Source organism: Bos grunniens, chromosome 8 (genome assembly GCF_055505025.1).
Source record: "Bos grunniens cultivar Pamir isolate PY7600 chromosome 8, Bosgru_T2T1.0, whole genome shotgun sequence".
In the NCBI taxonomy this organism is placed as follows: domain Eukaryota; kingdom Metazoa; phylum Chordata; class Mammalia; order Artiodactyla; family Bovidae; genus Bos; species Bos grunniens.
Window position 1 is genome coordinate 28,103,782 of NC_141172.1, and position 13,375 is coordinate 28,117,156.

At 36.4% G+C, this 13,375-nt stretch overlaps 1 protein-coding gene across 6 annotated transcripts in view; it reads left to right on the plus strand.

The window, feature by feature from the left end:
- ZDHHC21 (zDHHC palmitoyltransferase 21) overlaps positions 1 to 13,375 on the plus strand; it is a 67,294-nt gene that overhangs the window by 23,517 nt on the left and 30,402 nt on the right. For all 6 annotated transcript variants that reach the window (XM_086415073.1, XM_086415077.1, XM_086415075.1 and 3 more), the window contains one exon: positions 1,214 to 1,352. In XM_086415073.1, the coding sequence (XP_086271199.1) occupies positions 1,214 to 1,352 (139 nt within the window). The remainder of the gene's footprint in view (positions 1 to 1,213; positions 1,353 to 13,375) is intronic.

The following is a 13,375-nucleotide window of genomic DNA, read 5'->3' on the forward strand; positions in this document are numbered from 1 at the left end:
ACAAAAATCTGTGAAAAGATATTGTATTTAATTCTGTTTTTCTAGCATGGGATCTCTGCATAAATATTTAAACTGGTATGGTGTAGCACTTTATAAATATATCTATATACATGTATATTTATGTTTATACACACATGTATACAAAGTTAGCTGCATAATAATCTTCTTAAATTTATAACTGCATTTATCTAAGGTTGTCTCAAGGGTAAATTTTAGTTTTGTCTAGTAATGCTAATCATTTAGAGCTTCCTTTATTTTTGATAGCACAAGTTATCAGCAAGCTTTTAGTGGGAAGATGGTTTTCACTATAAAATGATTATTTGACTAGAAGATAATTTCTTGAAATTCAGAAAAAATAAGAGCATTGTGTTACTATGTAAAAAGGTTTAAAATTCCATCACAAGATAGTTTAGTATATAACATACAGTTGGTGTTTTAAAAATGTGCCTGGAATTTATTCAGATTAATTCTCAAATGATTTTATAAACTTCAATGATCTGTTTACAGTTACAATAGCAATAGGGTTTGCTTTTAAAAGCTGTGTGAAGTATTCAGGTAAGTGATAATCACTCACACTGAAAAACTCAATATTATATAATTTTTTGGGTTATATATATAATATATATATATAATTTGTAGCTCTAAGAATTTATACATACTTTTGAATATATGTTTATTTTCAGCCACCAAGGGTTAGACTGTAAAAGTGAGAAAAGTTGTGAATGCTTAGCAGTGTGTCAGAATGGCAGGCTTAAGTTACTTTGCTTCATATCATTCAACTTGATCTCCATAGCTTGAATGCTGCAGTGAAAGAGCAGTGTACAGAAGAGGGTTCTTGTTCTCTTGACCACGGTCTCTCCTAACTGTACATCCTCTGGCAATTGTCCTAACTCCTCTGTTCCTCTTTTGTATCAGTGAAGCAAGGAGATTGCCATCTGTTCTTCCTGCCTCGCTGGCTTGTTGTTGAGTTGAATGGGGAATCATATACAGGACTTCTTTGACAAGTAGAATGTGCTTTACAAATGTGAGATGGCGTGTTTATGTCATGTCTTTTCTTATATACTCTGCTTTTAGGTTTGAGTGGATTTGGCTTATCTCTATGAACTTAAGCACTTAAGAAGTTGTTTGTGCTTATTTCTAGTTTTACCATCCTAAACTTAACATCTTATTAAAGTTTGAAATATTTTTTCTTTTTCCTTTTTTTTTTCTTCAGGATTAACAATTGTGTTGGTGAAGATAACCATTGGCTTTTTCTGCAATTGTGTTTCTACACTGAACTTCTTACTTGCTACGCACTGATGTTTTCTTTCTGCCACTATTATTACTTTCTTCCGCTAAAAAAGCGTAATTTGGTAAGAAATGTTTATATCCATTAATGTTAGAACAGCTGTAGTATATAGTTATTAACATGCGGTGCTTTTAAAAGTGTAGAAAATCGAAAACAAGAGTAATGAACATAAACCCTCAAATTGGTGCGTTTTAAAATGTATTGGAATTGAGAAAATGGACCTATTCTGATATTGCCTTTTAACCAAATCTATTTATGATTACTTGCTAGTGTCAAGTTCTTTAAAAAGTGACATATTAGATCTCTCAATGTATACATATTTTCATTTTAAATCTACAGTAATGAAAAGCAAAGTGAAAGAGGTTAGCTTCTTATTTCTTTTCAGGAGTAAAAATAGACTTGTTTCTTAAAAGTTCTCAAAGGAACATTTTAAGAAAAGGATTCGTTCCCCCGCACCCCAACTCCAACGTTTAACATTGGTGATAAGATGAATTTGCAGATGCTTTAAAAAGTTGTTGTTATATATCCATTTGAGGCAATGCTTTTCCCACTTTGTAGAGGAACTACAATATATGTTAGTAAGATTTGCCCAGAACGGTGGTGTTAAAGGTAGTAGTAGTAATAGCATCAACCAGGAGTTTTAAGTCTTGACTGTATTGTCAACACTGTGCTATGGACATGTGATTTTAATTCTCCCTTGAATGCTCACCACAATCACATGAGGTGGGTATGATTTTTCCTCCACTTTTTATAGATGAGGAAATAGACTAATAGTGGTTAAATAAGGTAGTTACCGAAGGCACAAAGCTAGGAAGTGATTATTCAACTGGTTTTAGTTGTAGACGGGGATTTGAATCTGGGTTTGTGTTTTCTGAATTGTATCTTTTGTGCTTTGTTTGTAGAACTTGTATTTCAGCCTGATCCTGTGTGCCATTTTGACTTAGATTGTGTTTTTAGAATGCACTGTGTATGGGTGTATGTGTGAGAGAGAGAGAAAGTATGTGTGCTTACAGGAAGCAAGATAGGGAAGGAGACAGGGAAGAGGAATAGAATTTCTGATGAAGAAAGGTGTTTTTTTATTTCCTATTTAAGTCATTTTATACTCTTTAAGTCTTTTCCATTAAAAATAACAAGCTTAGTGATGGCACATACAACTAAATTTTGTAATAATGGAACAGTTGAGAGAAGGTCTTTGAGTTCTGTGTATTTAGATCTTTTTTGTACGCATGATCATTTTGTGTAATTAAAAGGATATTTACTGTTGTTGCTTGGTTGCATATATTAGTGGGCCTTGTCAAGGTAATTCTACGTATTAAATGCAGAATGAGCAATTAAAATTAGATGCAAATAACTCAAAAAAGTTTAAGGGGGAGAACTGTAAATATAGGTGTTTGGCATTTATCACACTGAGAATTTAGTGCATACTAATACTATAGTCTTAGAAATGTTTTATCTTACAGATGAATTTCTTTTTTATGCTCTCTTATATTTTAATTTTACTTTCTGATAAAACCAGGTACAAAAAAATGGTCACTCAAAGCATCCAGATCAGAAGCCCTAAAACAACAGCAGTTAATATTTAAAGAGTCATTTAGGGTCAGCAAAGTGCTTTCTGCACGTGTCATTTCTTATAATTCCTATACCATGTGAGGTGGCCTAGATGTGAGTGTGACTTTAAAGCCAGACTCCTTGGGTTTGAATCTCAATAATAGATTAATTTCTGATGTATTTGGTATTGTAGTTAGAACATGTAAAAGGTTATATGTATTTTCCAAGTAACCTATTTCAAATATTCAATAGATTGAGCCTAATAAGAGCTTTAAAATAAAAATGTAGCTGTAAGATTAAGATCAGAATGTTTTAAGAATGGAGAGAGAGGTAGAATCTAGTGGTATTAATGAACGGCTAGTAGAGTTTCTCGAGGAGGGAACGCACCGTGGCACTGTGGAGGGATTGGCACAGTATGGGTGCTGGGATAAATTTGACCCGCTACCTGTTTTTATTAATAAAGTTTTGTTTGAAACATAGCTACTCTCATTTGTTTATGTTTTGTTTTCAATTGCCTTTGTAATCAACAGCAGAGCTAAGTAGCTGTGACAGAGGCATATGTCCTGATAAGCCTAAAAGATTAGGTATCGGGCTTTTTATCTTGCATTTACCAGCTTCTGGTAGTGGAAAGATCTTGATTTTATAAATAGACACACCTAGAATTAAGCCTGGCTTTTCTTACTGTGAGTATAAGCTTTGACACATCCTTTAACCTTTCTGAATTATAATATCCACTTGAAAAATGTGAATAGCAATGAGATTTAATGAGATAACACATGTAAAAGTTCTTGGGAGATAAGAGATTTTCAATTTATGTTACATTTGATTTTGGTGAAAGCTCTCAGAAGAAGGGAACAGATTTTCTTTGCCCTTTTAATTTTTATGAACATTTAACAGACTGTTTAACAATATTACTAGGAGATCAATGACAGAATGAAAAAGTTCCAACACTCAAATAAGAATATAATGGTAATATTTAAGTGAAGGATTAAGACATTACAAATTACAAACTGATTTGTCTCTCCAAATGAAAGATAGAAACTCTGGAAAAATTACTATCACTTAGAGGAAAGAGCCCTTTTTTTAAAATGGAAAAACTGATTACAGATGATACGATATACTTAGAAACATATACATAGACATGTATTTACATGCATACTGACGAAAGACTAGCAGCGTAGTAAAGGTTTATTAAGAAATGTGAAGTCCAGGATGAAAATATAAAAGGGCAGTACAAGTTGGGTTTTAAAAATTCAAACCTGAGTTTCTTTAGAGCAATCACTTGTAGAAACAATACAGATAATTTAAAAATTCTTAAAAATCAAAATTTTTGTTAGTAGGATTACCAGATGAAAATCAAATAATTAGCTCTATCATATTGGTTGTAATAAAGCTACTTTGGTAATAGCTGTAAATTACAGATAGTTTTAGGGACCTGACAGAGTTTTAGCTAGTAGCGCTGAGCAGGAATTGTTCAAGGTTTATAGTATCCTTGTTGTATTAAGTAGGATGTTTTTATAATTACCTTCATGTTAGATATAATGAAATTGAAACCCAAAGGGTTTATGTTATGATATTTCTGAGAGCATTTGGCATCCTATTGAAGAATCCTTTGTGTTTTAACCCTGTTTATGGTGTATTTTCTGAATGAAGTGATTCATAATATTTTTAAGTTAGGTAATGGAGAGGAGAATTTTACCATAATGTTATCCAGTATAAGAAAAGACTATTTTGTTTGACTACTACTGTTTTTATATAGTATGTTTATTATTGGTGTCTTTAACCTACTTAAACTTACTAGTGTGTTAGTTGCTCAGTCGTCTCCGACTCTTTGCGACCCCGTGGACTGTAGCCCACCATGCTCCTCTGTCCATGGGATTTCCTAGGCAAGGATACTGGAGTGAGTTGCCATTTCTTTCTCCAGGGTATCTTCCTGACCCAGGGATTGAACTTTCCCTTCAGATCCTTGGAATATATAGCCCTAAATATTCCAAGGATCTGAAGGCAAATGAATATTCAATAGTACTTAGCATTCACTGAAATGAATTCTAATCATTTCATTGATTAAGATGTTGATAATTTAAAGCTATGTTTCCAGGTACATAGGGCTTCCCAGGTGGCGCTAGTGGTAAAGAACCCACCTGCCAATGCAGGAGACCTAAAAGACTCAGGTTCAATCCCTGGGTCGGGAAGATCCCCTGGAGAAGGGTGTGGCGACCCACTCCAGTATTCTTGCCTGGAGAATCCCATGGACGGAGGAGCCTGGTGGGCTACAGTCCTTTGGGTTGCAAAGAGACACGACTGAAGTGACACACCAGGTATATACAATCTTAGAATTCTAATACTGTTCTAATGAGTTTACTCTGGTATCATTATAAATTATACCTTTTTATCTGCAGTAATTATTCTTGCCTTGTCGTGTTTTCTGTTATTAGTTTGGCTGTATTATTCTTTTGGTTAGTATTTTCAACTTTTTACTTACAACCTTTATCAGTTGTCTTTGTGTCTTGTAGACACCAAATATTTCTCTTGTTTTTGAAGTCTAGTTTGATAATCTTTGTCTTCTAATTGAAATGGTCTATTTCATTTATTTCGACTGATATTAATCCTGTCATTCTACTGTTTATTTTTTACTTTACCCCTCTGTTCTTTGTTTCCATTTTTCTCCTTTTCTTATCTGCTTTGAAATTTTCAAGTAAAAGAAATTTCCAACATATCCCTTCTGAGGCTTTTACTCTTTTAAAAATGGTTTTCCCAGAGATCAAAACATTCTTCCTTGGTTTTCTGAAGTTTAATATAAATTGGTACTTTAAACATTACCAAGATAATAAATGGAGTAGCTTTAGAACCCCTCCTATCATCATCATTTTTGGTATTGTGGGGCATAAAATAGATGTAGAAATAAAACTCATAACGATAAGATTTAATTTTCATTTATAAATTATGTGTTATAATACATATATAAAGTCAGTATTTGTTTAGAATTACTGACATATTGATGCTTTGTTGATCCTTCATGACTTCATAAGTTTCTAAGCTTCTTTCTGAGAATATTTTTTCCTGCCTTTTGGTGGAAATGTACTGAAACAAATTTTGCCAGTTTCTGGTTCACCTGAAAATGTCTTTATTTCTCTTTCATTTTTGAATGATTTATTTGCTTGGCATAGAATTATAGGTTTAGAGTTGTTTTCAGGTTTTAAAAGATACTATTTCCTTGTCTCCTGGTTTCCATCATTTCTGCTGTAAAGTCAGTTGTTTTATAGTTCATTCATTGAAATAATGTGTCTTTCTCTCTAACTGCTTTTATGATTTAGTTATTTATATTATTTTGGCTTTGTTGAGGCATAATTAATGTATAAATTTATAAGATACTTAAATTGTGCATTATGATAATTTGATGTATGTATACACTTTGAAGGGCTTCCCTGGTGGCTCAGCCGGTAAAGAATCTGCCTGCAATGCGGGAGACCTGGGTTTGATCCCTGGGTCAGGAAGATCCCCTGGAGGAGGGCTTGGCAACCCACTCCAGTTCTCTTGCCTGGAGAATCCCATGGACAGAGGAGCCTGGCAGGCTACAGTCTATGGGGTCGCCAAGAGTTGGACATGACTGAAGCAGCTTAGCACAGCACATATACTTTAAAAGGATTCCCACATCTAGTTAATACATCTGTCGCCTTACATATTAATCTTTTTTATGAGAACATATAAGTCTTCTCTCTCAGTGAATTTCAGTTGTGCAGTATGGTGATAAAACAGTAGTTACCGTGTTTTATATTAGGTCCTTAGACCTTATTCATCTTACACCTAAAATTTGGACCCTTTTACCTATCTCTCCCTTTTACCCCAACTCCAGCCCCTGGGAACTTTTCTACTTTCAGTTTCTAGAGTTAACTTAAAAAAAAAATCCACAGGTAAGTGATACCGTTTGGCTTATTTCACTTCGTGTAATGCCACCAAGGTATATCCATGTTATCAGAAATAGCAGGATCTCCTCCTTTCTCATGGCTGAATAGTATTCCATCGTGTGTGTGTGTGTGTGTGTGTGTGTGTGTGTGTGTGTCTGTGTGAAACATCTTTTTTATTCATTCATCCATTAATGGATGCCTCAGTTGCTTCCATATCTTGGCTATTATGAATAATGCTGCAGTGAACATGGAGGTGCAGATATCTCTTTGATATTCTGTTTTTATTTCCTTTGCATATATACCCAGAAGTAAAGTTGCTGGGTCATATGATAGTTCCCTTTTTAATTTTTTGAGAGGTCTGCTTACTGCTTTCTATAGTGGCTAGGGCAGTTTACTTTCCCACCAACAGTGCAAAAGGGTTTCCCTTTCTCCACATCCTTGTTAACACTTACCTTTTACTTTTTGATGATAGCCATTCTAATCTAACAGGTGTGAGGTGATATCTCAGGGTTTTGATTTGGATTTCCCAGATGATTAGTGATATTGAGTACCTCTTCATTTCCCTGTTGGCTATCAGTATATCTTTGGAAAAGTGTCTATTCAAGTACTCTGCCATTTTTTTTCATCTTTTTTTTTTTTCTGTTGAGTTGTATGAGTTCTTTATGTATTTTGAATATTAACCCCATATTAGAGAGATGATTTGCAAATATTTTTACACATCACATAGGTTGCCTTTTCATTTTGTTGGTAGCTTCCTATGCTGTGCAAAAGGTTTTTAGTTTGATGTAGGCACACTAGTTCATTTTGCTTTGGTAACTTTGTTTTTGGTGTCGAATCCAAAAAATCATTGCCAAGACCAGTGTAATGGAGCTTACCCAAAACCCTTTTTTCCATGAGTTTTATGGCTTCAGGTTTTACATTCAAGTCTTTGATTCATTTTGAATTGATTTTTGTGTGTAGTATAAAGTCTGCGTCCAGTTTCATTCTTTTACATGTTACTGTCCAGTTTCCCGAGGACCGTTTATTGAAGGGACTGTCCTTTCCCCATTGACTCTTCCTGGCTTCTTCATCATAAGTTAATTGACCATGTAAGAATGTTTTTTGTCTTCTTTTTCTGAGCTGTCTGTTCAGTTCTATTGATCTCAGTGTCTTTTTATGTCAGTATCATACCATTTTGATTGTCATAGCTTTGTAATGTATTTTCAAATCAGGAAATGAGATGCCTCCAGCTTGGATTTTCTTAAGATGACTTTGGTCATTTGAGACATTTTGTGGTTCTATACACAGAATTATTTGTTCTATTTCTGTGAAAAAAATGAAGTCAAAATTGTGATAGGGATTGCATTGACTCTGTAGACTGCTTAAGTATTATGGCCATTTTGAGAGTATTTAATTTTTCCAATCTGTGAGCCTTGAAGAGCTTTCCATGTATTAGTTGTCTTCAATTTCTTTTATAAGTTTCATCACCAAACAGATCTTTCACCTTGTTGTTTAAATTTATTCCTAAGTATTTTATTCTTTTTGATATGGTTATCATAGGATTATTTTCTTAACTTTCTGATAGTTTATTATTAGTTGATGGAAATGTGAATGATATTTGTATATTAATTTTGTATTCTGCAACTTTATGGATTTATTTATTAGTTCTAACACTTTTTTGGTAGTCTCTAGGTTTTCTATATGTAATACTATGTTCAGTTCAGTCCAATTGCTCAGTCATGTCCGACTGTCTGCGACCCCATGAATTGCAGCATGCCAGGCCTCCCTGTCCATCACCAACTCCCGGAGTTCACTCAGACTCATGTCCATCGAGTCAGTGATGCCATCCAGCCATCTCATCCTCTGTCGTCCCCTTCTCCTCCTGCCCCCAATCCCTCCCAGCATCAGAGTCTTTCCCAATGAGTCAACTCTTTGCATGAGGTGGCCGAAGTACTGGAGTTTCAACTTTAGCATCATTCCTTCCAAAGAAATCCGGGGGCTGATCTCCTTCAGAATGGACTGATTCATTTTGATATTTGGCAAAACTAATACAATTATGTAAAGTTTAAAAATAAAAAAAAATAAAAATAAAAAGAATGGACTGGTTGGATTTCCTTGCAGTCCAAGGGACTCTCAAGAGTCTTCTCCAACACCACAGTTCAAAAGCGTCAATTCTAAGGCGCTCAGCCTTCTTCACAGTCCAACTCTCACATCCATACATGACCACAGGAAAAACAATAGCCTTGACTAGACGGACCTTTGTTGGCAAAGTAATGTCTCTGCTTTTGAATATGCCATCTAGGTTGGTCATAACTTTCCTTCCAAGGAGTAAGCGTCTTTTAATTTCATGGCTGCAGTCACCGTCTGCAGTGATTTTGGAGCCCCCAAAAATAAAGTCTGACGCTGTTTCCCCATCTATTTCCCATGAAGTGGTGGGACCGGATGCCATGATCTTCGTTTTCTGAATGTTGAGCTTTAAGCCAACTTTTTCACTCTCCTCTTTCATTTTCATCAAGAGGCTTTTGAGTTCCTCTTCACTTTCTGCCATAAGGGTGGTGTCATCTGCATATCTGAGGTTATTAATATTTCTCCCGGCAATTTTGATTCCAGCTTGTGCTTCTTCCAGTCCAGCGTTTCTCATGATGTACTCTGCATAGAAGTTAAATGAACAGGGTGACAATATACAACCTTGACGAACTCCTTTTCCTATTTGGAACCAGTCTGTTGTTCCATGTCCAGTTCTAACTGTTGCTTCCTGACCTGCATACAGATTTCTCAAGAGGCAGATCAGGTGGTCTGATATTCCTATCTACTGAAGAATTTTCCACAGTTTATTGTGATCCACACAGTCAAAGGCTTTGGCATAGTCAATAAAGCAGAAATAGATGTTTTTCTGGAACTCTCTTGCTTTTTCGATGATCCAGCGGGTGTTGGCCATTTGATCTCTGGTTCCTCTGCTTTTTCTAAAACCAGCTTGAACACCAGAAGTTCACGGTTCACATATTGCTGAAGCCTGGCTTGGAGAATTTTGAGTATTACTTTACTAGCGTGTGAGATGAGTGCAATTGTGCGGGAGTTTGAGCATTCTTTGGCATTGCCTTTCTTTGGGATTGGAATGAAAACTGACCTTTTCCAGTCCTGTGGCCACTGCTGAGTTTTCCAAATTTGCTGGCATATTGAGTGCAGCACTTTCACAGCATCATCATTCAGGATTTGGAATAGCTGAACTGGAATTCCATCACCTCCACTAGCTTTGTTTGTAGTGATACTTTCTAAGGCCCACTTGACTTCACATTCCAGGATGTCTGGCTCTAGGTCAGTGATCACACCATCGTGATTATCTGGGTCGTGAAGATCTTTTTTGTACAGTTCTTCTGTGTATTCTTACCACCTCTTCTTAATATCTTCTACTTCTCTTAGGTCCATACCATTTCTGTCCTTTATCGAGCCCATCTTTGCATGAAATGTTCCCTTGGTATCTCTAATTTTCTTGAAGAGATCTCTAGTGTTTCCCATTCTGTTGTTTTCCTCTATTTCTTTGCATTGATCACTGAAGAAGGCTTTCTTATCTCTTCTTGCTATTCTTTGGAACTCTGCATTCAGATGCTTATATCTTTCCTTTTCTCCTTTGCTTTTTGCTTCTCTTCTTTTCACAGCTATTTGGAAGGCCTCCCCAGACAGCCATTTTGCTTTTTTGCATTTCTTTTCCATGGGCATGGTCTTGATCCCTGTCTCCTGTACAGTGTCACAAACCTCATTCCATAGTTCATCAGGCACTCTATCTATCAGATCTAGGCCCTTAAATCTATTTCTCACTTCCACTGTATAATCATAAGGGATTTGATTTAGGACATACCTGAGGGTCTAGTGGTTTTCCCTACTTTCTTCAATTTAAGTCTGAATTTGGTAATAAGGAGTTTATGATCTGAGCCACAGTCAGCTCCTGGTCTTACTACTATGTAATCTGCCAATAATTTTACTTATAATTACAAAAATTTATAATAATTTACAGTTTTACTTCTTCCTTTCTAATTGAATATCTTATTTATTTTGCTTGCCTAATTGTTTTGATATCCAGTGTTGAATATTCATGATGAGAATGGTTGTTCTTATCTCATTCTTGCTCTTCGAGGAAAATCTTTCAGCTTTTTATTGAGTGTGATGTTTCTGTGGGCTTGTCATATATGGCCTTTATTATATTGAAATACGTTCCCCCCTATACCTGGCTTGTTGAGTTTTTATTGTGAATGGATATTGAATTTTGTCAAGTGCTTTTCTGTGTCCTTGGAGAAGATCAACCATTCCCATAGAAAAGAAATGCAAAAAAGCAAAATGGCTGTCTGGGGAGGTCTTCCAAATAGCTGTGAAAAGAAGAGAAGCGAAAAGCAAAGGAGAAAAGGAAAGATATAAGCATCTGAATGCAGAGTTCCAAAGAATAGCAAGAAGAGATAAGAAAGCCTTCTTCAGTGATCAATGCAAAGAAATAGAGGAAAACAACAGAATGGGAAACACTAGAGATCTCTTCAAGAAAATTAGAGATACCAAGGGAACATTTCATGCAAAGATGGGCTCGATAAAGGACAGAAATGGTATGGACCTAAGAGAAGTAGAAGATATTAAGAAGAGGTGGTAAGAATACACAGAAGAACTGTACAAAAAAGATCTTCACGACCCAGATAATCACGATGGTGTGATCACTGACCTAGAGCCAGACATCCTGGAATGTGAAGTCAAGTGGGCCTTAGAAAGCATCACTACGAACAAAGCTAGTGGAGGTGATGGAATTCCAGTTGAGCTATTCCAAATCCTGAAAGATGATGCTGTGAAAGTGCTGCACTCAATATGCCAGCAAATTTGGAAAACTCAGCAGTGGCCACAGGACTGGAAAAGGTCAGTTTTCATTCCAATCCCAAAGAAAGGCAATGCCAAAGAATGCTCAAACTCCCGCACAACTGCACTCATCTCACACGCTAGTAAAGTAATGCTCAAAGTTCTCCAAGCCAGGCTTCAGCAATATGTGAACCGTGAACTTCCTGGTGTTCAAGCTGGTTTTAGAAAAAGCAGAGGAAACCAGAGATCAAATGGCCAACACCCGCTGGATCATCGAAAAAGCAAGAGAGTTCCAGAAAAACATCTATTTCTGCTTTATTGACTATGCCAAAGCCTTTGACTGTGTGGATCACAATAAACTGTGGAAAATTCTTCAGTAGATAGGAATATCAGACCACCTGATCTGCCTCTTGAGAAATTTGTATGCAGGTCAGGGAGCAACAGTTAGAACTGGACATGGAACAACAGACTGGTTCCAAATAGGAAAAAGAGTACGTCAAGGCTGTATATTGTCACCCTGTTTATTTAACTTATATGCAGAGTACATCATGAGAAATGCTGGACTGGAAGAAACGCAAGCTGGAATCAAGATTGCCGGGAGAAATATCAATAACCTCAGATATGCAGATGACACCACCCTTATGGCAGAAAGTGAAGAGGAACTCAAAAGCCTCTTGATGAAAGTGAAAGAAGAGAGTGAAAAAGTTGGCTTAAAGCTCAACATTCAGAAAATGAAGATCATGGCATCTGGTCCCACCACTTCATGGGAAATAGATGGGGAAACAGTGGAAACAGTGGCAGACTTTATTTTTTGGGGCTCCAAGATCACTACAGATGGTGACTGCAGCCATGAAATTAAAAGACGCTTACTCCTTGGAAGGAAAGTTATGACCAACTTAAATAGCATATTCAAAAGCAGAGACATTACTTTGCCAACAAAGGTCTGTCTAGTCAAGGCTATGGTTTTTCCTGTGGTCATGTATGGATGTGAGAGTTGGACTGTGAAGAAGGCTGAGTGCTGAAGAATTGATGCTTTTGAACTGTGGTGTTGGAGAAGACTCTTGAGAGTCCCTTGGACTGCAAGGAGATCCAACCAGTCCATTCTGAAGGAGATCAGCCCTGGGATTTCTTTGGAAGGAATGATGCTAAAGCTGAAACTCCAGTACTTTGGCCACCTCATGTGAAGAGTTGACTCATTGGAAAAGACTCTGATGCTGGGAGGGATTGGGGGCAGGAGGAGAAGGGGACAACAGAGGATGAGATGGCTGGATGGCATCACTGACTCGATGGATGTGAGTCTGAGTGAACTCCGGGAGTTGGTGATGGACAGGGAGGCCTGGCGTGCTGCGATTCATGGGGTCGCAAAGAGTCGGACACGACTGAGGGACTGATCTGGTCTGATCTGATTAATGTAGTGTATTGATACAATCAGTCATTGATTGATTTGCAGATGTTGAAGCATCTTTCATCCCTGGAATTAAATCCCACTTGATCATGGTGTGTGATCCTATTAACATATTGTTGAATTTGGCTTGCTAATATTTTGTTGAGGAACTTTACATCTTTGTTCATCAGATATATGGGTCTATACTTTTAGTGTTACTGGTTTTTACATCTGGTTAATCCTGGCTTTGTACAATATTTCTCACTGTTAGAATTTCTGTTTTTTCATAGATCACTTCTCTGGTGAAATTCTTCTTTTGGCATTAAATTTTGAACATTTTAATGCAAGTTCTTTTAATGTTTGTGTCTGATATCTTCAGTGTTGAAATCCAATTATGAGTCTGTTACTGTTGACTTTGTTCTTCTCTCTTTTAGTTTCAGA